Raw genomic sequence first — 26,104 nt, 5'->3', positions numbered from 1 at the left:
ATAGAAATAGCTTTAATTTGTGTTTGTTTTCTTCCTTAGGCTCTGCAGATGGCATGGGAAGGAGGTTGCACTCAGCCCCTGGTCCTGGTCTCTCAAAGACCCCAACAGCAGAAATGGAGCACAGTCTTCATGAAGCCAATATAGTGCCTGCATCTCAGGTAGCAGCCTCGGGTACTACAATGCTAGACCTAGGATTTGTGTTGGGGATGGAATTATGGAGAGAAGTGAACAGTAGCGTTGGTGATAAGGCAGAGACATGGTAATGTGGAGAAGTGAACAAGGTCTAAGTTTGGACTTCTTTTAAGTGAGAGGGGATTGCTACATGGTCATTACTTTTCAAATATGTCCATTTCAAGTATTTACAATTAAGTATTTACTAGTAAGTCTTGCCTATTTGCTCCCGTATCCCTGAGGACAGAGTCTGTGGGAAAATGACAGGTCTGGTGTTATGTGTCTGTATATGTCTGTGTGTTTGAAGGCTGCAGCTTGCCGAGGCCACAGCAGGGAGTGTGGGGAGGATGAACAGTACAGTGCGGAGAACTTTCGCCGCATCTCACATGGTCTCAGTGGCACCATTGTCTCAGAGAGGGAGGAGGCTCCAGTCTCTAACCACAGTGTTGTAAGTAGAATCAGGGTCCATCCATTCAGATCACTCTCTTCCTTGCCAGTTCAATTTACAGGGCAGGTACAGAGAGAGGGAGGAATTGAAGGTTGTTGCCTTTTGTACTCAGCAAAATGAGGACATTGTTATTATTTTATTTACATGCACTTAATTGGATCCCAGAGAATATTCCCTTTCCTATGACAGTTCTGAAAGGGTTTAAAGTAGCCTTAAGAGGAATCTGGGCCAAAACCGCAGCTTATTTGGCTAATCCTCTGCCTGTGGCACTGGCACCCCGGGTTCTAGTCCTGGTTGGGGTGCTGGTTCTGTCTCGGTTGCTCCTCTTCCAGTCTAGCTCTCTCCTGTGGCTCGGGAAGTGCAGTGGAGGATGGCCCAGGTCCTTGGGCCCTGGACCTGCATGGGAGACCAGGAGGAAGCACCTGGCTCCTGGCTTCGGATTGGTGCAGCGTACCGGCCGCAACACACCGGCCGTAGCGGCCACTTGGGGGGTGAACCAATGGAAAAAGGAAGACCTTTCTCTCTGTCTCTCTCTCTCACTGTCTAACTCTGCCTGTCAAAAAAATTTAAAAAATAAAAATAAAAAAATTTTTTAAATTAAAAAAAAAAAGAAGAATCCAAGGAGCAAAACTGCTGACTGGGTCAGCACTTTACTATACTCACAAAACTCACTGATCAAAGGAAGAAGGGAAGAAATAGGATGGCATGCTTTTTTGCCTTTTATTCCCCAGTATGTGATTGAGTGGGATCCAGTGTGTGTAGAGCATGTGCATTAACAAGAAGAGGAAAATGTTTAAAAATCTTCCTGGGAATGGGTCTTTGGCTTAGAGGTGAAGTCACCATTCGGGATGCCTGTGTTCCACATGGAACCTGGCTTCGATTCCTATCTCTCATTCCTGACTCCAGCTTCCTGCTGGTGCAGGCTCCAGTATTTAGGTTCCTGCCACTCACATGGGAGGCCTGGGACCATGGGATTTCCCAGCTCCCAGCTTTAGCCCCCTGCCTCCTGGTTGTTGTTGGCATTTGAGAGGTATGCTGGTGGATGGGGACACTCTCTCCCTCTGTTTCTCTCATTGTCTTTCTGCCTCTCAAATAAATACATAAGTTTGTAGAAAAATGAAAATAAAATTTATGAAAATGAAATCTTCCTCATTGTAACTTTTTATATGGTACTAATTCATAATCTGTAGATTGGAAGGCCAGCTGTTGTGGCCATTTGGGAGTGAACTAACGGATGAAAGATCTCTCTCTCTCTCTGTCTCTCTGTAACTCTGCCTTTCAAATAAATAAAATAAATCTTAAGAAAAAAAATAAATGGGGCTCATATAGTATATATTATTTGAAAAAATACATAATTCAAAAACTTTGAGGGACTGTCATTGCAGTGCAATGGGTTAAGCTACCACCTACAACGTCTGCATCCCATATGAGCACCAGTTTGAATCCCACGTGCTACTCTTCTTCTTTTTTTTTAAAAAAAAATATTTATTCATTTCATTTCTTTCTTTTTTTGATGATTTATTTACTTGAAAGTCAGAGTTACACAGAGAGAGAAGGAGAGGCAGAGAGAGAGAGAGAGAGGTCTTCATCCGCTGGTTCACTCCTCAATTGGTCAGAACAGCTGGAACTGCGCCGATCCGAAGCCAGGAGCCAAGATTTTCCTCAAGGTCTCCCACGAGGGTGCAGGGGCCATCTTCTACTGCTTTCCCAGGCAATAGGGGAGAGCTGGATCAGAAGTGGAGCAGCCGGGACTTGAAGCGGTGCCCATATGGGATGCTGGCACTGCAGGTGGAGGCCTCACCCACTAGGCCAAGCGCTGGCCCCTATTCATTTATTTTCAAGGTCAGAGCTACAGAGAGAGGGGAAGAGACAGAGAGAGAGAGAGAGGTCTTCCACCCACAGTTTCAGTCCCAGATGGAAGTGGAGTAGCCGGGACACTGACCAATGCCCAGCTGGGATGCTGGCATCTCAGGTGGCGGCTTTACTTCGTATGCCACGACGCCTAGCCATAGCTTCCAATCCAGCTCCCTGCTAATGGCCTGGGAAAGCAGCAGAGAATAGCCCAAGTGCTTGGGCCCCTGTCATCCTTGTGGGAGATCCGGATAAAGCCACTGGCTCCTGGCTTCAGCCTGGCTTTGCCCAGGCCATTGTGGCCATTTTAGGAGTGAACCAGGGGATGTCTCTCCCCCCACCTCTCTGTAACTCTGCCTTTCAAATACGATAAATAAATATAGCAGGTAAAGGGACCTGAAACAAATATTAACTAAATTAGAAGCTCATTGGTTATGGTAAATCTGCTGATGGGAGATGACCAAGAGTGCTGACCAGTGAGCCTGGAAAGGATGCAAACAAGGAGTTACGTCATGGACTAGAGAGAGCGCCCTGTATGTCATAATAAGGAGTTTAGAAGGCTACAGAGATGTAGACATATTGGAGAACCAACTAGGGAATCAATATCAATAGGACATGGCACCTTCCTTGCTCAGTTTGAACAGAGGAGAATCAAGGTTGACACACTCAAGCTTTTGGAGTTGATAATTATATATTTGAGGTAATATATACATTAAGTTTTGGATATATTTAACTGTAGTGTAGATATCTGGTAGGCTTTTGGGTATGAGACTTGTGAGCTGGAAATTAAAATTTGAGAATCTGGGCTGGCACTGTGACACAGCTTGTTTAGATGCTGCCTGCCAGTTTAAGTCCCAGATGCTCCATTTCCAATCCAGCTCATTGCTAATGTGCCTGGGAAAGCAGTGGAAGATGGTCTTGGGCCCCTGCCACTCATGTGGGAGACCCAGATGGAATTCCAGGCTCCTGGCTTTGGCCTGGCCAGTCCTGGCCATTGTGGTCATTTTGGGGGTCAACTAGTAGATGGACATCTCTTCTCTCTGTCTCTTCCTCTCTCCCTGTAACTCTGCTTTTTGAATAAATAAATCTCCTAAAAGAAAAAAAATTGGGAATCAAAGCCATTGAACAGAAGATAAGAATATTACAGAAAGAGGAGAGGAGCTAGGACATTTCCTTGAAGAACATCAGATTTAAGATTGTTCTTCTGAAGAACCCTGAAAAGGAATCTGAGGAAAAGAAAAAGACCAGAGAGATGGAAGGGAAAGCAGGAAGTAGGATATACTGGATGTTCAAGGGAAGAGTGTTTCAGTAGCTGAGAAAACTGGTTCCTGGGTCCTTGGGAAATTATCCCTTTTATCTTGAAACACTTTTTTTTTAGATAAATCTTTTTTTAAGACTTATTTATTTATTTATCTATTTATTTGAAAGTCATAGCTATAGGGAGAGAGACAGAAATCTTCCATCTGCTGGTTCACTCCTGAAATGACTGCAACAGGCAGGGTCTCCTACATGAGTAGGAGTGGACTTGGGCCATCCTCCACTGGTGTCCCAGGAACATTAGCAGGGAGCCAGATAGGAAGTATAGCAGCTGGGTCTCCAGCCAGTGCCCATATGGGATGTTGTCATTGCAGGCAGCGGACTTACCCACTAATGCCACAATGCCTGCCCCTTGAAACACTTTTACTTTGGTACCCATGATAGGTGCTGTGAGCATACACTGATGAAACAATACATATTCTGCCCTTGAATACATTGAAATCTATGAAAGGAAATTAGATATAGTGGCATATAAGTTATTGTATTTAATGTATTATTTACTGAGTGCCTGCATTGCTCCAGGTGCTATTCAAGATGCTGGAATCTTTTAAGATGAAAGGCAGAGTTACAGAGAGAGGGGAGAGACACACAGAGAGAAATCTTTTATCTACTGGTTTACTCCCCAGATGATGGCTGCAATGACTGTGGCTAGGCCAGACTGAAGCCAGGAGCCTGGAACTGCACTGGGTCTCCCCTTTCGTGTGGCAGGGGTCCAAGCACTTAGACAACCTTCCCATGACTTTCCAGCGGAGAGCTGGGTTAAAAGTGGAGCAGCCAGGACTCAAACCGGTGCTTACATGGGATGCTGGAGTCACAGGCTACAGCTTAACCTGCTGTCTACAATGCCAGCATTGGTGGCATTGGGGATACTGAAAAGTATATTCAACTAGAGGAGAAAAATAATAAATAAACAAATGAGGTACACAGGAGACAGCCCGAATGGCAGATGAGCTCGCCAAGGCTCAGGTTGCCCAGCCTGGTGGTAGCACGATCTTCGGGAAGATCATCCGCAAGGAAATCCCAGCCAGAATCATTTTAGAGGATGACCAGTGTCTTGCTTTCCTTAACGTTGCCCCTCATTCACCAACACATTTTCTGGTGATACCAAAGAAACATATATCCCAGATTTCTGCAGCAGAGGATGATGATGAAAGCCTTCTTGGATATTTAATGATTGTTGGCAAGAAATGTCCTGCTGACCTGGGCCTGAAGAAGGTTCCCGAATGGTGGTGAATGAGGGTTCAGATGGTGGACAGTCGGGCTATCACGTTCATCTCCATGTTCTCAGGGGTCAGCAGATGAACTGGCCTCCTGATTAAGCATGTGTTAGAGATAATTGTTCCTTTTCCAGACAGTGATAAAGCTTGCAGTTAGAATGTGACAAACAAGGGCCAGCACTGTGGTGCAGCAGGTTAAAGCCCTGGCCTGACGCGCCAGTATCCCATATGGGTGCCAGTTCTAGTCCCGGCTGCTCCTCTTCTGATCCAGCTCTCTGCTATGGCCTGGGAAAGCAGTAGAAGATGGTTCAAGTCTTTGGGCCCCTGCACCCATGTGGGAGACCCAGAAGAAGCTCCTGGCTCCTGGCTTCAGATTGGCACAGCTTTGGCCACTGCAGCCATCTGGGGAGTGAACCATCGGATGAAAGATCTCTCTCTCTTTCTCTACCTCTCTCTGTAACTCTTTCAAATAAATAAAATAAATCTTAAAAAAAAAAGAAGAAGAATGTGACAAACAGCACACTTTTGCCTATGTATACAGAAATTAAAGAAATATTGGAAAAAACATACATAATAAAAGACATTATTGCATGGTTAAAAGTAAATAAATAAATAAATGATAGAACCTCTGACAATGATAAGTGTGATAAAAAAACAAACAAGGCAGGAAAATAAAGAATATAGATGTTAATAGTGGCTTTTCTTAGACTAATTTTTGAAAATATTTATTTATTTATTTGCAAGAGTTACAGAGATAGAGGGAAAGACAAAGAGAGAGCTCTTTCTTCTACCCACTGGAACACTCTCCAGATGGCTGCAACAGCCAGGGCTGGGCTAGCCTGAAAACAGGAGCCAGGAGATTCTCCTGGGTCTTCCATTTGAGTGGCTGCAGCTCAAGTACTTGGGACATCTTCTGATGCTTTTCCCAAGTCTTAGGGAGCTGGATCAGAAATGGAGCAGCCAGGACATGAATTGGCTCCCATATGGGATACTGGCATTGCAGTTGACAGCTTTTCCTACTACACCACAATGCCAGCTCCAGGGCTAATTTTTAAAATATTTATTCGGCTGGCGCCGCGGCTCACTCGGCTAATCTTCCGCCTTGCGGCGCCGGCACACCAGGTTCTAGTCCCGGTCGGGGCGCCGGATTTTGTCCCTGTTGCTCCTCTTCCAGGCCAGCTCTCTGCTGTGGCCTGGGAAGGCAATGGAGGATGGCCCAAGTGCTTGGGCCCTGCACCCCATGGGAGACCAGGAGAAGCACCTGGTCCTGCCATCGGATCAGCGCAGTGCGCCGGCCACAGCGCACCGGCCGCGGCGGCCATTGGAGGGTGAACCAACGGCAAAAGGAAGACCTTTCTCTCTGTCTCTCTCACTGTCCACTCTGCCTGTCAAAAAAAAAAAAATGTTTATTCATTTATTTGAAAGATACAGAGAGACATATAGCACTCCCATCTGCTGGTTCACTCCTTAAATGCCTGTAAGCACTCGTGGCTGGGTTAGAACTGCCAGATGCTGGGAACCGAGTCTAGTTCTCCCATGTGGGTGGTAGGAACAGCTATGTAAGCTATCCTTGCTGCCTTCCAGGGTCTGTATTAGTATGAAGCTGGAATCGGGTGCCAGATCGCAAATGGAACCCAGACACTCTCCTGTAGGATGTGACCATCTTAATTGCTAGGCCAAATGCCTGTTGTTAATTTGTTAGGGTACTGGGGGACACTAGCTCTCTAGAAGTCACATTTGATCAGAGACTCTGGTGATAGGAAGGTTCGGGCCATGAGAAGAACATTCTTTTTAATAAAATACTAAATATGAAGGTCCTGAGATAGAAATGAGCTTGGTGTGTTTGAGAAACATTAAGAAAGTTAAACTACAGGGGCCAGCACTGTGGCACAGCGGGTTAACATCCTGGCCTGAAGCGCTGGCATCTCATGTGGGCACTGGTTTGAGACCTGGCTGCTCTACTTCTGATCCAGCTCTCTGCTATGGCCTGGGAAAGCAGTAAAAGATGGCTCAAGTGCTTGGGCCCCTACACCCAAGTGGGAGACCTGGAAGAAGCTCCTGGCTCCTGGCTTCTGGCTTCAGATTGGCACAACTCTGGCCATTGCAGCCAATTGGGGAGTGAACCATCAAATGGAAGACCTCTCTCTTTCTCTCTTGCCTCTCCTCTCTCTGTGTAACTCTGACTTTCAAATAAATAAATAAATCTTTTTTTAAAAAAGAGGAAGTTAAAATATAAAATTGTCCAGGAGTGGAAGGAGATAAAGTGAGAAAGACTGGAAGTGCCCCATATCACATAGGATCTTGTAGTCCATTCTAAGGAGGTAGATAAAAGGAAGATCAGATTGAAGGCTGCTGCAATGCTGCAGGTGCATTTAAAATCCTGTGTAGAAATGACAATACTCGGCAACTAAAAGAATTGTGCATGGGAAGTGGGAGATCAAGAGCAATGCCCATGTTTGAGTCTTGGTGACTTAGGAAAATATGGTATCAGGAGGAAATCAGCTCAATTTTGGATATATTAGTTTTTCAGATGTTAAAGGCAATACTTGTGGGTTTTTAACCACACAAGTGAGTAATGAGTACAGAACAAGACATAGCATTAGTGAATACAAACTTGATAGGCAACAGGGAACACTGTGGAATGTGGCAGTGGCAAGAAAAATAATGGTGTAGAGTTATCAGTTCTACACTTAAGCAGACACATTTTAGTTTCCAATACTTAGAGCAAGAATAGAATTGTTTCACAACTTCTAAGGCATTCTGTATCTCTCTCTCTCAATTTTTTCTTTATTTTTAATTTCTATCTCACTCTCTAATTCTATTATTGGCATTAAGGAGTTTGCTAAGAAACTGAATGGTAGGATTGGAAAGTGAGGGCTCTGAGGAAGAATGGCTAAAGGAAAAGGAGATGAAGTTTGGTTTCTTAGAGTGACTTGGTGGATTGGGTCCTTCTCCAGAATGAGGCATATTTGCGCTCTAGTTCCCTCCATTTCCTTTTGCTTGCCTGTGTTTACCCAACCACATCCTGCTGTTTGTTAATCATCATCTCTATGTTTTTTTTTTGTTTGTTTTTTGTCTTGTCTCATTATAAGGATTCATCAAACGTGAGGAAAAAGCCTTTGGAAACCGGGCACCGTTGTTCGAGCTCCTCTTCCCTCCCTGTCATCCATGACCCTCCTGTGTGTCTCCTTGGTCCCCAACTCTACCCTCCCCAGCCACAGTTCCTGTCCCCAGGTGTCCTGATGCCCAGCATGGCAGGGGAGCCCCATAGATCCCCAGGTAACTTCCCACCCAATCTAACATTACAAATATATGCCACAACATGGTACCTTTCCAGGGACTTCTGAGGATAATCAGTGTACCTATTGGGACAGGGGTGTCCCAAAGAGGGGTGGTATAAGGCTACGAATTACACATTTAAGATCAAGCATTGATTTGGATGAATTATGACTAAATAATGTTTTGGGCACCATGGTTCTTAGACCAGGGGCCTGGAACAGCACCCCTGGAATCTGTATTTGTGAGCAATAACTGTTTCACTGACGATGGAATAAGCTTTTAAGTAACCAATGAGAGTCTTTGGAATCCTCCCGCCCTCCCCAACCAGAAAGTATCAACTCCATTAGCTAGTTTTCTCACATTTTATCCACTGAGTCTCAGAAGGGATGGTCTAGGTCTACAGGATAATGGGAAAGTCTGGCCTGTGGGCCATATAAATAAGGCCCATGAAATCATTTGGTCTGGTCCTACCAAGGCAACCAGGTGAGACTCGAAAGTCAATAAATCTACAGTGGGCTAATTTTGTGTGGCCTGCAAGTCGGTAATTTTGTGTGGCCTGCAAATGATGTTACATATATCCACATGGCCCTTGGCTGAAGAAAGGATCCCTGCCCCTGGTTGAGAAGGAATAAATGGGAGATGTGGAAAGACCTTGTATATGGGGTACCCATGCCATGTGTATAGATCCAAATAGTCCTAGGGAATGTGGGCAGCAGCTTTCTGGCTTTGACTCTCCATGGCAAGATGTTCTCCATTTCCTCCTCACACGCTGAGTGTACAACTTAAGGCAGTGGTTCTAAAAGGGAAAGAGGGAGTACTACAGGCATATCCTGAATAGAGACCATTTGAGTGGCTGCGGCTGCTACACACCTGCAGGTCATTCCTTCACCACCTCCAATTATTAGCCCAATATATCAGTAACACCAAGGTCAAATAAGTGTTTAGAAAAGGCATTCTATATTGTGTATCGTGAGAAGTGGGGTGAACACAAGTGGAGATCTTAGAAATTGAGCAAGAATGTAAGAGGCAGCTTGACTGGAGTGAAGGTACCATGTAAGGAAAAGATGAGTGAGATTTTAGATCGGTGGCTCCAGGAGTAAACTTGTTACCATGAGAGAGTAAACATTTGCTATATCAGGAAGCCATTTGTGGCCGGCGCCGCGGCTCAATAGGCTAATCCTCCGCCTTGCAGCGCCGGCACACCGGGTTCTAGTCCCGGTCGGGGCGCCGGATTCTGTCCCGGTTGCCCCTCTTCCAGGCCAGCTCTCTGCTGTGGCCAGGGAGTGCAGTGGAGGATGGCCCAGGTGCTTGGGCCCTGCACCCCATGGGAGACCAGGAGAAGCACCTGGCTCCTGCCTTTGATCAGCGTGGTGCGCTGGCCGCGGCGGCCATTAGAGGGTGAACCAACGGCAAAGGAAGACCTTTCTCTCTCACTGTTCACTCTGCCTGTCAAAAAAAAAAAAAAAAAAAAAGGAAGCCGTGTGTGTGTGAGAGAGAGAGACAAAGAGGAAACATTATAGTGGAGCAAGGAAGAAATATGACAGTGTCTGGGAGTCTTTTTCATTCGCCCAGGTTGGGAGTAAGAGATTTGATTTTTATGTATATTAAAATTTTTAAAAAACAGAGTCAAATGCAAAACTGGGTTGCTTCTTTCCCTTGTGTGTATGCTCCTGGAGGATTGGGGAGGGGGCAGAATAGCTAGGAATGGTCCTCTGAGAAGGGTAGTGGTTTTCTGAAGATGCTCAGTGTTTGGGTTTCTTTTCTCTCCCCAGGAACTTCAAGGAGTGTCCAGCAGTTTCTGGCTGTGTGTGACGGGGGTGAAACTTCCCAAGGGTTCAAGTACACAGGAAGGACTTTGAACTACCGGAGTCTCCCTCATCGTTCCAGAACAGACGCCTCCTGGGGACCCTGGTTAGAGACCAACCAGCGTATTGAGGCCAGATTCATGACTACTCCAGGGTGCAAGCCTCAGCTAACCCACACTGCCACATTACCAGAAAGAAGCCAGGGCCTGCAGGTTCCTCATGCTCAGTCCTGGGGAGATCTGTCCCATTCACCTTCCCTGCCTCCCGTTGTTCTCCCTGTGTCCCCACCATCCAGCAGTCTTCATGTACCCCTGAGGTCAGCTTGGAATCCAGGTCCTGTTCCAGGGTCCCGAGCCCCTGGTCCTCGAAGAGTAGATATGCCCCCAGACGATGACTGGAGGCAAAGCAGTTATGTTTCCCAATCTGGACACAGGAGGAGAGGGGGAGAGGGGTTTCTGTTTGCTCTAGCAGATGCCCCTGGAAGAGAGCAGAACAGGGCTGGAGCCCTACAGCACAGCAGGTGGTAAGGGTCATTGTCTTCCTTTGCTGGGACCACGCCTTTCTTCTATGGCAGAGTTGGTACTTTGCATCTCTGCCCATGATTGTGCTGTTCTCACCTCAACACAGAATTGGCAGTTTCTCCTAGGGATCCCAGGAACTTTGAAACTTGAGACCTGGCTCTTTTGGAGGGTATATTTGAAATTCCACATTCTATTTCCCCTAGCAAAAGGAAGCAGCTGCTGTTTAAGGCTTTATTTGAGCCACTTTAAAGATTAATCCATAATACTACTCTTGACACTAGCCATTCCTTAGGATCTTAAGGTCACCATTTTATTCCTGGATATTTTATGCCCCCACCTCCAACTAAACCATCATCATCTGTTCTCCACTGTGTTCCCAACTTGTATGTTTTGTTTTTCCTATCCATCCTGCCTACCTGACCTGTCTTCTCATCTATCCTTAGAGGGATATGTAGCCCTGCGGTCCTGGTCCTGACCACATCATTCAGGACAGCACACCTGCCTGGATGTTATGGCCTCTCCACCTTCCCTGTGTTCCTAAACCTTAAACCTAGAATGCAGAGCTGCCAATATAATATTTGCCCTTCTGAACAGATGGAGTCAGACACACTAACACACCCTCCTGTCCTCAGCAGCAGAGCCATTACTGCCACTGCTCAGTCACTGTTGTAAACCCTGAGTCAGCTGAACTATTTTAGGCCAAGCATACTGTTTTTGTAAAGTATTTTTCATTAATAAATCTATAAGATAGTTCTATTTAATGCCTTGTCATTCTTCCCTTTTGTATGCTTTTGGTCTTTTTTAATTGGGGTGGGGAGGACTGGACATAAAAACGAAGTGGTTTGTGACTGAGTGAAAGTGAGGGGCCGGAGGAGCCAAGAGATACACACGCAAGGTGGGAGTCAATGGATTCTAAAATAGAGTGCCTTTTCTTGTCACTACTGCTAATAGCATATTTCCTATCCCTTTCCTGCCAGTACTCAATACACCACACGTTACATACTTCCTTCCTCCATTCCTTAGGGAAGATTATTCTGGGGACTTGAACTCTTCTTACAGACTAATTCAAATTCAGGTACTCTTGGTGCCTTCCTGCTGCCTCCCTGGTTTGTGATGTGCCTCCTGTCCCTTCCTTGTCCTCTTCCCATGGCAACCCCTTCCCTTTCTCCTGGGGAGTTACCATCACCCTGCTGCACTCCTGAGAGCCCCTCCCCTCTAAAGTTATTTTGTGTGCAAAGAGGAGGACCCATTGGGCTTTTCCTCTTTTCTCCCAGGTCTCAGGATCATTCTGATTAACACCAAGAAGAGGTACAAAGGTACTCTCTGAGACTCTGGACTCTTGATTATCACCAGACATTGCGAACTGATTCTCAGCACGTGTTTTATTTGAGCAAGAGGATGCGCAGGAATTTTTCAGTCCATCCCACTTGCATCCTATACTATCAAGATACAAGGGTATTTTTAAAAGTTCGTGGAAAAATGGAATTAGAAGATATGTTTATTTTGGGGCAAAAATTTTGAATTCCATACCAACAAGTAGTCTTAAGAAAGTTCATAGAGGCCGGCGCCACAGCTCAATAGGCTAATCCTCTGCCTGCGGCGCCAGCACACCGGGTTCTAGTCCTGGTCAGGGCACTGGATTCTGTCCTGGTTGCTCCTCTTCCTGTCCAGCCCTCTGCTGTGGCCCGGGAGTGCAGTGGAGGATGGCCCAGGTGCTTGGGCCCTGCACCCGCATGGGAGACCAGGAGAAGCACCTGGCTCCTGGCTTCAGATCAGCGTGGTGCGCCGGCCGCAGTGGCCATTGGGGGGTGAACCAATGGAAAAGGAAGGCCTTTCTCTCTGTCTCTCTCTCTTACTGTCCACTCTGCCTGGAAAAAAAAAATAATAATAAAGTTCATAGAAAATGTGTATTATGAAAATACTATGCATGGTTGGAACAATTTTTCTTTTGAAAGATTTATTTATTTGAAAAGCAGAGTGACAGAGAGCAAGAGACAGATAAAGAGAGCAAGATCTTGCATCTGCTGGTTGACTCCTCAAATGGTCAGATGGCCAGAGTGGGTCACTAGGCCAAGGCCAGAAGCCTAGAACTCCATCTGCGTCTCCCCTTTGGGTGGCTAGGCCATCTTCTGCTGTTTTCCCAGGTGCATTAGCAGGGAGCTGGATTGGAAGTAGAGCAGCCAGGAGTCAACCAGTACTCATATATGATGCTGGTGTTGCAGGGCTGGCTTAGCCTGGTGCGCCACAAACCTGGCCCAAGATTTGAAAAATGTCTTGCACAAAAATATATTTATGTTTTCATTCCATTTTTTCATAAACCTTTTTCTCTCAATTTTATTAGAACGGCAGAGAAACAAACAGATCTCCTATCCTCTGGTTTACTCCTCAAATCCCTGCAACAGCCAGGGCTGGGCCAGGCCAGAACTAGAAATCTGAAACTCCATTTGGGTCTTCCACATGAGTGGCAGGGGTGCACGTACTTGAACCATCATTTTTACCCCCAGGGAGTGCAATTCATAGGCAGCTGTATTGGAATCAGAGTAGCCAGGACCTGAACAAGGCACTTGGCTATAGGATGCAGATGTTTCAAGCAGCAATTTAACCACTGTGTCAAATGCCTGTTGTCTCCACAAACTTTTTAAAGTACCCTCATAAACAGACAGTGGATATGCTGGTTCCTATCCATATCCTTAGTAGATATTCTTCTAATAATTATGGATCGACAGACAGTCCTTGTCCCTCTGCTCCATTCCCCACGAATGTCACTCAGTCACTTTGATCTCTAGAGAGGTCCCATAGGTTACCCAGGCCCAGATTCTGTGTGTGCACAGAAATAAGGAATTCGTTTCCAATTTCCTATTTACTCTACTTTCCGAATCTATTTTCTGCATGAATCAAGAGGGAGGCTGTGTCTTTTTCAGGTGGATTCTGCAGATTATTCGAACATCTGGCGGTGTCATCCTCTTACTTCTCCTTACCTGTTTTGATTCTTAACCCTTGGAGCTTGGCCTGCTTCAGCTGCGTTTTAAACCTGTGCCTTCAGACTCTTGACAATTCCAGAGTCTAGACACAAGGGCCAGAATTCTTTCCAAACTCCATTTTGAAAATCTTCCCTTCTTGGCTGGAGAACCTATAATGTCTCCTATGTTCTTATCCCGTCCACCCTTTAGTACTCAGATCTGGTAGCTAAATTGTGATACATTTGGTTCTCTGTTAGTAGCAGATTCTGAAGTTTAATCACCTCTCCCCATTTTACTATTAGCTGCATGACAGCCGGTGTAGTTTCCTTGCTTTCATTTATCCCAGCAGCCAGCTACAGACTGTCCCTTCTCCTCACCCTCTTTTGTTTCTGTACGCAAAGAAATTTTAACCTGATCCCTTGGCCTCGTCCCGTTTCTCTTCTAGCCTCAGTAATTTTGCCCAAGTCCCTAGAGCCTGCCCCGCCCCCGCCCCCGCACGCGCGGTGCATGCCGGTCTTAGCCCCTCTGTAGGGAACGAGGGTCCGCCATGTTCCCCGGCGGGGCCGCCGCTTGGCTCTGGTAGCCGCCGCCCCCGCCCCCAAACCCCGCCCGGCCCAACGCCTAGCCGAGCCCCGGGCCCAGCATGGCCGCCCCGGAGCCGGCGCGGGCCGCACCGCCCCCACCCCCGCCCCCGCCGCCCCCTCCCGGGGCTGACCGCGTCGTCAAAGGTGAGAGGTGGACGAAGCCCTGGGGGCCTGGCCTGAGGAGCTGTGTGTGGAGGGCGGGCGGGAGACCGTCCCCTCGGGAGCGGGCCCGGAAGGGCGGGCGAGTGACTGGCTGCCTCCCCTGGGGAGTGGCCCCTGGGCGGGCCCCTATGGGCTGGGCTGAGTCGGTGGCGGTGGCTCCGCGATCTCCCGGTTGCCGTCAGGCCGGGGCGAGGGTTTTGCTCTCGGGGTTTCCTAGCCCCAGGGCTGAGGCTGCTAGCTGCAGTGAGCCCCTTTTCTTTTTCTCCTCGGCCTGTCGTCGCGGCGCAGGGCCCGCGATGAGCTTCCTGCTCCGCAACAGCTGCACTTCTGGCTTGCCGGGGCGGACCGAGGGGCTTGGAGACCTTCAGCCACGCGGGGCCGGGCGATGAGCAGTCAGAAATTGCCTCGGCTTTGGCCCACGCCTGCTCCCCAGTGACAGCCGTCCGCCCTATCCGCGCTTAGCCAGCGCCAGCCGCAGGGGTTCGCGCTTGCCTCTCAGGTGCCATCCCGCAAGCAACTGGGGGAACCGTATGGTATTGCACAAGGGTGAGGGGTAGAGGCCGGCTTCGGGAGCCCAGGCTTTAAGTGCAGAATAGGAGTGAAAAGCAGTATAAAAGAAGAATGAAAGCATCGTGGGGAGAAAACAGCTATTTACTGGGAAAGCTGTGAACACTGGTCAAAAGGGGTTTACCTACCCCTCCTCTGGACACACGCCCCCACACATTTCCTAGAAGAAAAAAATGTTTCGGAGCCAGGGAGAATATGGATTTTTAGTCGTAAAAGGCTAGCAGGTTAAAATGGAGAATCTAACGGCTGATTGAGAGTTGTTTGAGTCCAGGATTTCTGGGAGAGCCCATCAACTTCAAACACTGCTGTGGAGGTTAAAAACAGAGTATGAAGTGAGTTTTCTTCACCGGATAGCTGGGTCAATAAATTGATATTATTGTTGAATAAATGTTTCGTAATTTGTATTACACTTATTTTTAAAATATAATTTTTAAATGATTTTTTCTTTCAGCTTTTCACATATACTGTCACAGTGTTTAAACAGCCTTTTTTTTTTTTGAAATCTGACCCCATATTTTCAGTAAAATATTTAAAAACAAAACTTTTCCCTTTATGAGGGCTTTTAAAAATTATTTTAAAAAATTTCAATCTGATCCTTCTTTCCTTCTTAAAAGAATAGCACTGATTTGTACGGAGGCTAATTTTGATTATATTAAAAGTTGATAGTTTATCCAGTTGGGCCCAGCACTGGAATGAACTGAATAGTTAAAGGAATTTTTGTCCTGAGAAATCCTTTTAAAAGAGAAAAAAAATTCTGGTAGCTCAGGCATTCATTATATCAATAAATCCTGGACTTTTATATGGGTGGGAACAGGGAACATTGGCTGCAGCTTCATTTTCTGACTATATTTCTTTGTTGTGTGTTCATTTCCCTGGGTACTTTTCACTGTTAAATGGAATAACCAATCATATTCCTGAACAATGAGTTTACACCATCTTTATGCTTGTGAATCTTCTTGTTCCTTGTCATATATATGATAATTATTTTCTGTACTGCTTTAATGAAGTAAAAATAAGATTCCAAAAATAAGGCAGATAGATTCCTTTAGGGCCTGAGTTGTGAATCTAAAACACAGTCATATTTGCAGTTTGTTGCCATTCATTAAAAGTCATTTGATTTAGGATAAGCCGGAAAGGAGCTTGTCAGTATAGTTAAGCAAAGCTCATGGTTATCCTATCTTGTGCTATTGTGGAGGCAACTTTCATTTCCTTAGGGAGTTTGTTAGCCAATTTGAATGTCTGTTATGGATCACACACTTAGAAATAGTGTGTAATAGGCCAGTGCTGTGGCTCAATACGCTAATCCTCCCCTGTGGCGCCGGCACACTGGGTTCTAGTCCCGGTCGGGGCGCTGGATTCTGTCCCGGTTGCTCCTCTTCCAGTCGAGCTCTCTGCTGTAGCCCGGGAGTGCAGTGGAGGATGGTCCAAGTGCTTGGGCCCTGCACACGCATGGGTGACCAGGAGGAAGCACCTGGCTCCTGGCTTCGGATCAGTGTGGCGTGCCGGCCGCAGTGGCCATTGGGGGGTGAACCAACGGGGAAAAAAGGAAGACCTTTCTCTCTGTCTGTCTCTCTCTCACTGTCCACTTTGCCTGTCAAAAAAAAAAAAAAAAAAAAAAAGTAGTGTGTAATAGACTACTTTTCACTGTTCATGGTGGGTAGGAGCTTCCTGGCCAGTTCATGAGACATTCACCTTTTGTGTGGATTCACAAATCTACTTTTCAATTTCATCTTAAGGCTTCTTGCATTCAAAATTGAATAATTCTACCATAATGCTACATTTGGTGATAGAGAACCCTGATCCTGAAGAAAATAGACCTCTCTTCTAGTTCAATTTAAGTTCAGCTTTTTTTTTTTTTTTTAAGATTTATTTATTTTATTCGTAAGGCAAAGTTAAAGAGAAAGGGAGAGATCTTCCATCTGCTGGTTCACTTCCCAGGTGGCTGCAAGGAAGTCAGGAGCATCCTTTGGGTCTCCCACAGTCGTGGCAGGGACCTAAGCACTTGGGCCATCTTTCACTGCTCTCCAGGGGACTAACAGGGAGCTAGATCGGAAGTGGAGAAGCTAGGAATCAAACCGGTGCTGAAAGTGGTGGCTTAACCCACTATGCCAGAGTGCTGGCCCCAAGTTAAACTTGTTAAAATCTAGTTTTAAGTGCAGGATGTAATGTTAGTTTTGCATCTGTACCATTTTGTATTGGTAACATGGAGACTGTTGTTGACATTGGATACAAGTGACCCTTTACTACCTTAGAACATTTCCTTATTGTCTCTAGATTTTTTGCTTTATACATCTAGTTAGAAGGCCTACACTGTATGGTCACATGGATTTTTAAAGTTACATAGATTTGGGGCCGGCGCCATGATACAGTGGGTTAATCCTCCGCCTTTGGTGCTGGCATCCTCTATGGGTGCTGGTTTGAGTCCAAGCTGCCCCTCTTCCAATCCAGCTCTCTGCCATGACTTGGACCCCTGTACCCGCATAGGAGACCAGGAGGAAGCACCTGGTTCCTGGCTTCGAATTGGCACAGCACCGACCGTTGCGGCCATCTGGGAAGCGAACCAATAGAGGGAAGACTCTCTCTCTCTCTCCCTCTCACTGTCTATAACTCTACCTCTCAAATAAAAAAAAGTAAAAAGATAAGAGACATGCACATTCTTTAGAAAAAAATTTACATAGATTTTTCTGTATTTAATATCAGATGTCTGAAATTCACTTTTTGTAAAATTTGGTAGCTTTGAGTATTATATAAATGTGATGAATTGATCACTGAAATTATTAGTGGCAAGTTCCTGTCAGTGGATATGGGTGATTAGGTTTGAAGTTAGTTACGTTTTTTTTTTTTTTTTTTTTTTAAGATTTATTTGTTTGAATGGCAGAGGGACAGAGAGAAAGGGAAAGACTGAAATATTCCATCTGTGGTTCAGTTCCCAAATAGCCGCAATGATGAGACTGGGCCAGGCTGAAGCCAGGAGCTTAGAATTCCTTCTGGGTCTCCCATGTGGATGGAAGGGGCCAAAATACTAAAATCTGCTGACTTCCCAGGCACATTATTAGCAGGGAGGTGGGATTGGAAACAGAGCAGTGGGATATTAGCATCATAGGTAGCCGCTTAGCCCTCTGTACCACAACACTGGCCTCCAGTTAAATTCATTTCTGATCCTACTCCAGCAGCTGGCTCAGGTCAGATTCGGCCTGTTTAAAGATTAATATAAGGGCTGGCACTGTGGTGCAGTAGGTTAATCCTCCACCTGGGGCGCCGGCATCCCATGTGGGCACCGGTTCTAGTCCTGGCTGCTCCTCTTCCAATCCAGCTCTCTGCTATGGCCTGGGAAAGCAGTAGAAGATGGCCCAAGTCTTTGGGCCTCTGCACCCACGTGGGAAACCAGGAAGAGGCACCTGGCTCCTGGCTTCGGATCGGCGCAGCTCCAGCCGTTGCAGCCATTTGGGGAGTAAACCAATGGACAGAAGACCTTTCTCTCTGTCTCTCCCTCTCATTGTCTGTAACTCTACCTCTCAAATAAATAAATAAAATCTTAAAAATAAAGATTGATATAAAAAGTTAAATAAAAAGTTTGACAAATCAAATGACTCAGATAATAAATGCTTTTAAAACTATATTTTCTTGCCGGCGCCGCGGCTCACTAGGCTAATCCTCCGCCTAGCGGCGCCGGCACACCGGGTTCTAGTCCCGGTTGGGGCGCCGGATTCTGTCCCGGTTGCCCCTCTTCCAGGCCAGCTCTCTGCTGTGGCCCAGGAGTGCAGTGGAGGATGGCCCAGGTGCTTGGGCCCTGCACCCCATGGGAGACCAGGAAAAGCACCTGGCTCCTGGCTCCTGCCATCGGATCAGCGCGGTGCGCCGGCTGCAGCGCGCCGGCCGCGGCGGCCATTGGAGGGTGAACCAACGGCAAAGGAAGACCTTTCTCTCTGTCTCTCTCTCTCACTGTCCACTCTGCCTGTCAAAAAAAAAAAAAAAAAAAAAAAACACAACTATATTTTCTTAAGCATTTTTCTATTCTTTAGTAAATTGGAAATAAAAATGGAAACACTAGAAAATATATCTCTTTGTATATGCATGTGTGCTTTACTGCCACAACAGAGAAATTGGTGTGGTTACTTAAATCACAAATTCCTGAATTTGTGTATATTGTTTTCCTTCCTTCCTCCAAAATTTATTTGTATTGTTCATGTATTTTCTGTTTTTTCTTAAGATACTTTAAATATACAGTTTTTGTTGTATAGACTAGGTCCCCAATTTGTAAAGCTAGATTGTTGCTTGAGATTATCAAGTCTGATAGTTTTTTTTTTTAATTAAACAAATTATTTACTTTCATCTACTTAAAAGGCAGAGCTACAGAGAGAAAGAGAAAGAGAGGTATGTTCTATCTATGGGTTCACTTCCCAGAGGCCCAGACCAGCTGGGGCCTGACCAGGCAGAAGCCAGGAGTCCAGAACTCCATCTGGATCTCCCACAAGGGTGGCAGGGGCTCAGGCCTTGGGCCATCATTTGCTGCCTCTTAGGATTCATTAGCAGGAATCTGGATCAGAGTGGAGTGGCTAGGCACCCCAGTATAGGATATGGGCATCCCAAATGGTGGTTTACCACTCTGCATCTTAGCACCCACAGCAAGTCTCTTAGTGTTGAAACAAAAATTCAGTTTTATCACTTAACGTTGTCTATTCTGTGTATATATTCATTTTTAGCACCTATAGGATGAGTCATTTTCTTTTACATTCAACATTTTTTTCCAGTTTTCTAGATTATATTATTGGACTTTCTGTGTATGCGTGTGTGTGTGTGTTTTATTTTTAAGCTGATATATTTCTGATGGGCAGTTCTTACTTTTTTTTAGGTTCTGTTGCCAGCCACTTGTCTTATAAACCTAAGGTCATTTGCCTAAAGTGTTTTCCAGTACCTTAGCTTTATTAGGATTCCTTATTTTTCATTATAAATTTTCAGATGACCCACATAGGTTTTAGGGTTATGTTGCTAGTTTCATTATAATTTAAAGCAGCTTGATTTTTACTTGTTGCTTACAAAGTCTATTTTATTTACTTAGTTATATGTGAAGACAGTTATCTGTGTAAAAATAAATGATGACTTTTCTTTTCCACTCCCCCATTAAACTGTTAACCATATTAAAATAAATCGTAAGTACAAGGTGTCCTAGAGAAAGTGAAGGATCAGAATATAATATATATGTGTGTGTGTCTGTGAGGGAGAGAGAAAGAGATGTAGAGAAAAAGGTGGGAAGGGAGGAGGAACACACTGTGGTAATAAGTTATTTTAAAAGGAAAATACCTGCCGGCGCCGCGGCTCACTAGGCTAATCCTTCGCCTGCGGCGCCGGCACACCAGGTTCTAGTCCCGGTCAAGGCGCCGGATTCTGTCCCGGTTGCTCCTCTTCCAGTCCAGCTCTCTGCTGTGGCCCGGGAGTGCAGTGGAGGATGGCCCAGGTCCTTGGACCCTGGACCTGCATGGGAGACCAGGAGAAGCACCTGGCTCCTGGCTTCGGATCAGCATGGTGTGCCGGCTGCAGCGTTCCGGCCACAGCGGCCATTGTGGGGGCGAACCAACGGAAAAAGGAAGACCTTTCTGTCTGTCTCTCTAACTGTCCACTTTATCTGTCAAAAAAATAAAAATTAAAAATAAAAAAAGGAAAATACCATGCAGGAAATACAGCTGCTCAATAGTGAGGCAGAAGCTTCAGATTCCAGAGCTACTAAATGAATTGTCAAGAATTTTAAGGAAAAGTTTGGTGGAAAGAACCTTAATTTATTAATTGAGATGTGTTTTAGTGCCAATTATATGACTTCAGTTCCATCATAAGTTTAGGGATTGGTGTTGTGGCACAGTGGGTTAAGCTGCAACCTGCAGCACCGCCATCCCATATGGAGTCCCTGTTGCTCCACTTTTGAAAGCAGCAGAGGACCACCCACGTGTTTGGGCCCCTGTACCCATGTGGGAGATCCAGAAAAAGCTCCTGGCTCCTGGCTTCCAACTGGCCCAGCCCCAGTCATTGTGGCCATTTGGGGAGTGAACCAGGAAGACCTCTCTCTCTCTCTCTCTCTCTCTCTCTCTGTCTCTGTCTCTCCCTTTATCTGTAACCCTGCCTTTCAAATACGTAACTTAAATCTTTATAAAAAAAAGTTTATGTACAGATGTGAAATAAACTGAAGTTAATTGGGCATCCTTGTATGTAAAATTTATTTTGGAACATCCAGGTAGTCAAATAGCAAATATTTTTAAAATGTCTACTGTATGCTTAATAACTGTAAGTAGATAACAGAAGTATGAAAGATACTGTTGATCCCTGGGGAAATAGGTATTCATGAAAAGTTAATAATGCAATAAATATGGATATGATTAATGATTGCCAGATTAAGTGTTAGAGCCAGTGGCATGGCTGAGTTCAAAGGAAGTAGTGATGATTCTCGGCTGGAGTGGTCTAAGAAGGGTTTTTATGGGAGGAAATGGGCCCTTAAAGGATGGGTCTGATTAAAATAGGCAGAGGAGGAGACCATTTATTTTTGCAGCATTTTGTTTAAAGATTTATTTGAAAGAGTTAGAGAGGGAGAGAGAGAGAGAGATTTTTTCCATCTGCTGGTTCATTCCCCAAATGGCCGCAATAGCCAGGGCTGGTCCAGGCTGAATCTGGAAGCCTGGAACTCTATACAGATTTCATATGGGTGCCAGGGGCCTAACTACTTGGACCATCTGCTGTTGTTTTCTCAGGCACATTAGCAGGGGGCTGGATGGGAAGTGGAATAGCCGGGATGCAAAGTGACACCTATATGATTGTGCCAGTGCTGTAGGCAGTGGCTTAACCGGCTGTAACCCAATGCCAATCCCTGTTTGTACAGCATTTATGGACTGTGTGCATAAATGTGACACTGGATACAAAATTGAAAAGATACTAAGAATGAGGATTCTCCTGGAGTGCTGGAGGCCTGGTGGGAGAGATTATTGTAAATAATATAATGAATTAGGCATGAAGTGTTATTGAAACTAGAGAAGTAACTGTCTTACTTGAAGATAAAACATCACTAAAAGAATAATGTCTTGAGGTAGTCCTTAAAGTATGAGAATTTCTCCAGACAGAAGGTAGGGCTGGAGTACGGAAAACAGGCACAGATGGGTTGGAGTTTGAAAAAGTTTACAAAGTACTTGGCAAGAATGTCAGGAAATTAAGTTGGAAAGGATCTTTTGTATACCAAGTTGAGGAGCTGAAACTTGAGTTAGTAAACACTAAAGTCTCTGGATGATTAAAGATAGAAACTGTATAGAGTCAAAATGCCTGGGTTTGAATTCTAGTTCTGCTTAATAACATTCTTCATGAGCAAATTTTCTCATCTGTAAAATAGAGTTAAATAAGGTCTTATTTTCAGATTTTGGAGGATTAATGGATACAATACATGTGAAATTTGAACTATGGTGCCTGGCCTGGTGCATGATAAATGTTTAGCCACTAATACTAACCATTATTACTATTTTTTTTTGTTGTTGTTGTTAAAGTAAGATCTTGGATCTTAACGGCTGCACCTACACTTCCCCTTCTTCCTTCCTTCCTTCCTTCCTTCCTTCCTTCCTTCCTTCCTTCCTTCCTTCCTTCCTTCCTTCCTTCCTTCCTTCCTTCCTTCCTTCCTTCCTTCCTTTCTTTCTTTCTTTCTTTCTCAGAGTGGACATTGAGAGAGAGAGACAGAAAGGTCTTCCTTTTGCCGTTGGTTCACCCTCCAATGGCCGGCGCGCTGCGGCTGGCGCACTGCAGCCGGCGCACCGCGCTGATCCGAAGGCAGGAGCCAGGTGCTTCTCCTGGCCTCCCATGGGGTGCAGGGGCCAGGAACTTGGGCCATCCTCCACTGCCTTCCCGGGCCACAGCAGAGAGCTGGCTTGGAAGAGGGGCAACCGGGACAGAATCCGGCACCCCAACCGTGACTAGAACCCCGTGTGCCGGCGCCGCTAGGTGGAGGATTAGCCTATTGAGCCGCGGCGCCGGCCACTAACCATTATTATTATTGAAGGCTTTAAAGTAGAAATAAGTGACCTGGTAGCTGGGTTTTTGATAACTGCTACTGGTAGTATTGTGTAAAGCAAATTATTAGAAGGGGAAGATTATCTAGTTAAAAGATTAATGGAGGGCTGGCATTGTGGTGCAGCGGGTTAAAGCCCTGGCCTGAAGCGCCAGCATCCCATATGGGCACCGGTTCGTGACTTGGCTGCTCCTCTTCTGATCCAGCTCTCTGCTGTGGACTGGGAAAGCAGTAGAAGATGGCCCAAGTCCTTGGGCCCCTGAACCTGTGTGGGACACCCAGAAGAAGCTCCTGGCTCCTTGTGGCCATCTGGGGAGTGAACCATCTGTCGGAAAACCTCTTTCTCTGTCTTGACCTCTCTCTGTAACTGTCTTTCAAATAAATAAAAATAAATCATAAAATAAAAAAAAAAAGATTAATGGAATAGGGCTGGCGCTGTGGCTTAGTAGGTTAAGCTTCCACCTGCATTGCTGGCATCCCATGTGGGTGCCTGTTCCTGTCCTGGCTGCTCTTTTTCCTCTCCAGCTCTTTGCTAATGGCCTGGGAAAGCAGTACAAGATGGCCCAAGCGCTTGGGCCCCTGCACCCTGGGAGAGACTGGCTTCGGATTGGCCCAGCTCTGTCCGACCATTTGGGGAGTGAATGAGCAGATGAAAGACCTCTTTTTCTCTCCCTCCCTCTCTCTGTGCTTCTGCCTCCCTGTAACTCTGCCTCTCAAATAAATAAATAAATCTTTAAAAAAAAGATGAATGGAATTGTTCAAGTAAGGTATGACCGGCCGGCGCCGTGGCTCACTAGGCTAATCCTCCGCCTTGCGGCGCCGGTACACCGGGTTCTAGTCCCAGTTGGGGCACCGGATTCTGTCCCGGTTGCCCCTTTTCCAGGCCAGCTCTCTGCTGTGGCCAGGGAGTGCAGTGGAGGATGGCCCAAGTACTTGGGCCCTGCACCCCATGGGAGACCAGGAGAAGCACCTGGCTCCTGCTATCGGATCAGCGTGGTGCGCCGGCCGCAGCGCGCCGGCCGCGGCGGCCATTGGAGGGTGAACCAACGGCAAAGGAAGACCTTTCTCCCTGTCTTTCTCTCTCACTGTCCACTCTGCCTGTCAAAAAAAAAAAAAAAAAGAAAGAAAAGAAAAAAGGTATGACCAAGGCATAGTTAAGGGAAAGAGAGAAACCAGATATGACACAAATTCCAAATAATATTGAGAATAAACATATTAGTATATTGGAGAAGTGGTTGGTTGGGAATGAAGCAGGTGAACAATATTTTTTTTTTAAGATTTATTTATTTGAAAGTCAGACTTATATAGAGAGGAGAGAGAGAAAGAGAGGGGTCTTCCATCTGATGGTTCACTCCCCAGTTGGCCACAACGGTTCACTCCCCAGTTGGCTGCAACGGCCGTAGCTGCACAAATCTGAAGCTAGGAGCTTCTTCTGAGTCTCCTGTGTGGGTGCAGGGACCCAAGGACTGGGGCCATCTTCTACTGCTTTCCCAGGCCATAGCAGAGAGCTGGATTGGAAGTGGAGCAGCTGAGACTAGAACCGGTGCCCATATGGGATGTCGGCACTTCAGGCCGGGGCATTAACCCACTGCGCCACAGCGCCACCCCCGAACAATATTTCTGTAGTAAACAAAATCAGACTAATTTTGCTTTAGGGGATCTGTTGGTTAATTGCGGTTGGAGTGACCTCTAAAAGACTGAGATTGGTAAAATTCAAAAAAACTTTGAAAAAAATTCAGGGTTTTCTTTTTCTTTATTTTGTAGTTGTTAAGAGACTACCTATTTTTTTTTTTTTTTGTAGTAGGTTAATCTAGCTCTAGGAGGAGGGAGAGTAGAGATTATTTAGATTTTTCTAGTAAACATTTTGATAAGAACTTGAACAGGCATCACAACAAGGTTATTGTAAGAAAATTGAGAAGATTTGAAGGATCAGGACTTGGGAGTCCAGAAAGAACAATGACACAGAAATTTTAAGTCTGAGCACCAGGGGGTGGTAATACCACCATATCAAAGATAAGCCAGGAAGGGGAACCAATTTTGAGAAAAATTTAAGAAAAATGTGTTGTATTCAGAAAACTACCACAAATTAAAAGGTACCCATAGAATTGCTTGAAATTTTGAAGGCAGTGCTGTTGAATTTATTGTCTTTGCCTAAGAGCATGTGCCATACTTATGCCTCTGGCAGGTCTTCATGATGAGGAGCCTTTATTTTTCTTTTTTTTTTTTATTTGACAGGTAGAGTTATAGACAGTGAGAGAGAGAGAGAGAGACAGATAGACAGACAGACAGAGAGAAAGGTCTTCCTTCCATTGGTTCACTCCCCAAATGGCTGCTACGGCAGGCGATGCGCGGATCCGAAGCCAGGAGCCAGGTGCTTCTCCTGGTCTCCCATGTGGGTGCAGGGCCCAAGCATTTGGGCCATCCTCCACTGCCCTCCCAGGCCACAGCAGAGAGCTGGACTGGAAGAGGAACAACTAGGACTAGAAGCAGCATCCATATGGGATGCCGGTGCCACAGGCAGAGGATTAACCAAGTGAGCCACGGTGCCGGCCCTGAGCCTTTATTTTTTCGAAAGAAAAGTGTCATTGTGTTGGTATAATGACAGATGGTAATGGAACAGTATTCTGAAGATTTCAGTTTGAACCATTGCCCTCTTTACTAGTCAAAATACCTTGGGAAGCCACTTACAGTCTCTGAACCTTTTATCTCATTTGTGAAGTGGAGTTGAAATGTGCCTTCCCAAACACACAGAGAATCATGTAGAATTATATATGTGAAAGTATTTGGTAGATCTCTGTAAATATGTTGTCACTGCTACATAAATTAGTGTTAAGATATACAAGCTTTTTAGACACTGTAACTAGTATTTCATTAGTTCAGTAAACATATCTATGTTCTAATCACTAGATTTAAGAAATGGAAGACATAATCCCCCTTTCCTTCTAGCAGCTTAAGCTGGGAAAGGAGACAGATATTTATAGTGAAATTGTTAAGTGCCGTATTTTAAGTGTATATCATGTGCTTTGCTATGGGATAGCAAAGGAGAGGCCTGGCACCATTAGTTTAGTAAGATTAGAAAAAGTTTTTAAGAATTATAACACTGAAATGAAGTTTAAAGACCAGGAGAAGATAAGCAAAAGATGGGAATAGTGTACACCAAAACACTAGCACTTACCATTTAGAGAAAAAGAAA

General features: G+C 45.6%; 2 protein-coding genes and 1 pseudogene across 66 annotated transcripts in view; all 3 read left to right on the top strand.

The window, feature by feature from the left end:
- The window catches only part of USP54 (ubiquitin specific peptidase 54), a 148,071-nt gene extending 136,701 nt beyond the window's left edge, over positions 1–11,370 (top strand). For 29 of the 50 annotated variants that reach the window (XR_016220957.1, XR_016220951.1, XR_016220948.1 and 26 more), the window contains 4 exons: positions 40–158; positions 479–619; positions 8,097–8,283; positions 10,056–11,370. Coding sequence is in view for 34 of the 50 variants with exons in the window: in XM_070057814.2 (XP_069913915.2) it covers positions 40–158; positions 479–619; positions 8,097–8,283; positions 10,056–10,615 (1,007 nt within the window). In the remaining 16 variants the exon portion in view is untranslated. The remainder of the gene's footprint in view (positions 1–39; positions 159–478; positions 620–8,096; positions 8,284–10,055) is intronic. The other 21 variants (XR_016220956.1, XR_016220950.1, XR_016220947.1 and 18 more) reach the window with 2 other exon arrangements.
- On the top strand, positions 694–5,250 carry LOC127484120 (adenosine 5'-monophosphoramidase HINT1 pseudogene; annotated as a pseudogene). The gene has a single exon (XR_016220968.1). The product of XR_016220968.1 is annotated as an adenosine 5'-monophosphoramidase HINT1 pseudogene (transcript).
- Positions 11,371–14,094: 2,724 nt separating the features above from the next.
- The window catches only part of PPP3CB (protein phosphatase 3 catalytic subunit beta), a 64,123-nt gene continuing 52,113 nt past the window's right edge, over positions 14,095–26,104 (top strand). For 6 of the 15 annotated variants that reach the window (XM_089313383.1, XM_070057008.2, XM_070057007.2 and 3 more), the window contains exon 1: positions 14,098–14,297. In XM_089313383.1, the coding sequence (XP_089169509.1) occupies positions 14,213–14,297 (85 nt within the window). In that variant the 5' untranslated portion in view covers positions 14,098–14,212. 15 annotated transcript variants of the gene reach the window in all.

Source organism: Oryctolagus cuniculus, chromosome 15 (assembly GCF_051225735.1).
Source record: "Oryctolagus cuniculus isolate XC-2025 breed Fujian yellow rabbit chromosome 15, ASM5122573v1, whole genome shotgun sequence".
Lineage (NCBI taxonomy): Eukaryota > Metazoa > Chordata > Mammalia > Lagomorpha > Leporidae > Oryctolagus > Oryctolagus cuniculus.
This window is presented reverse-complemented; position numbering and strand designations above follow the sequence as displayed.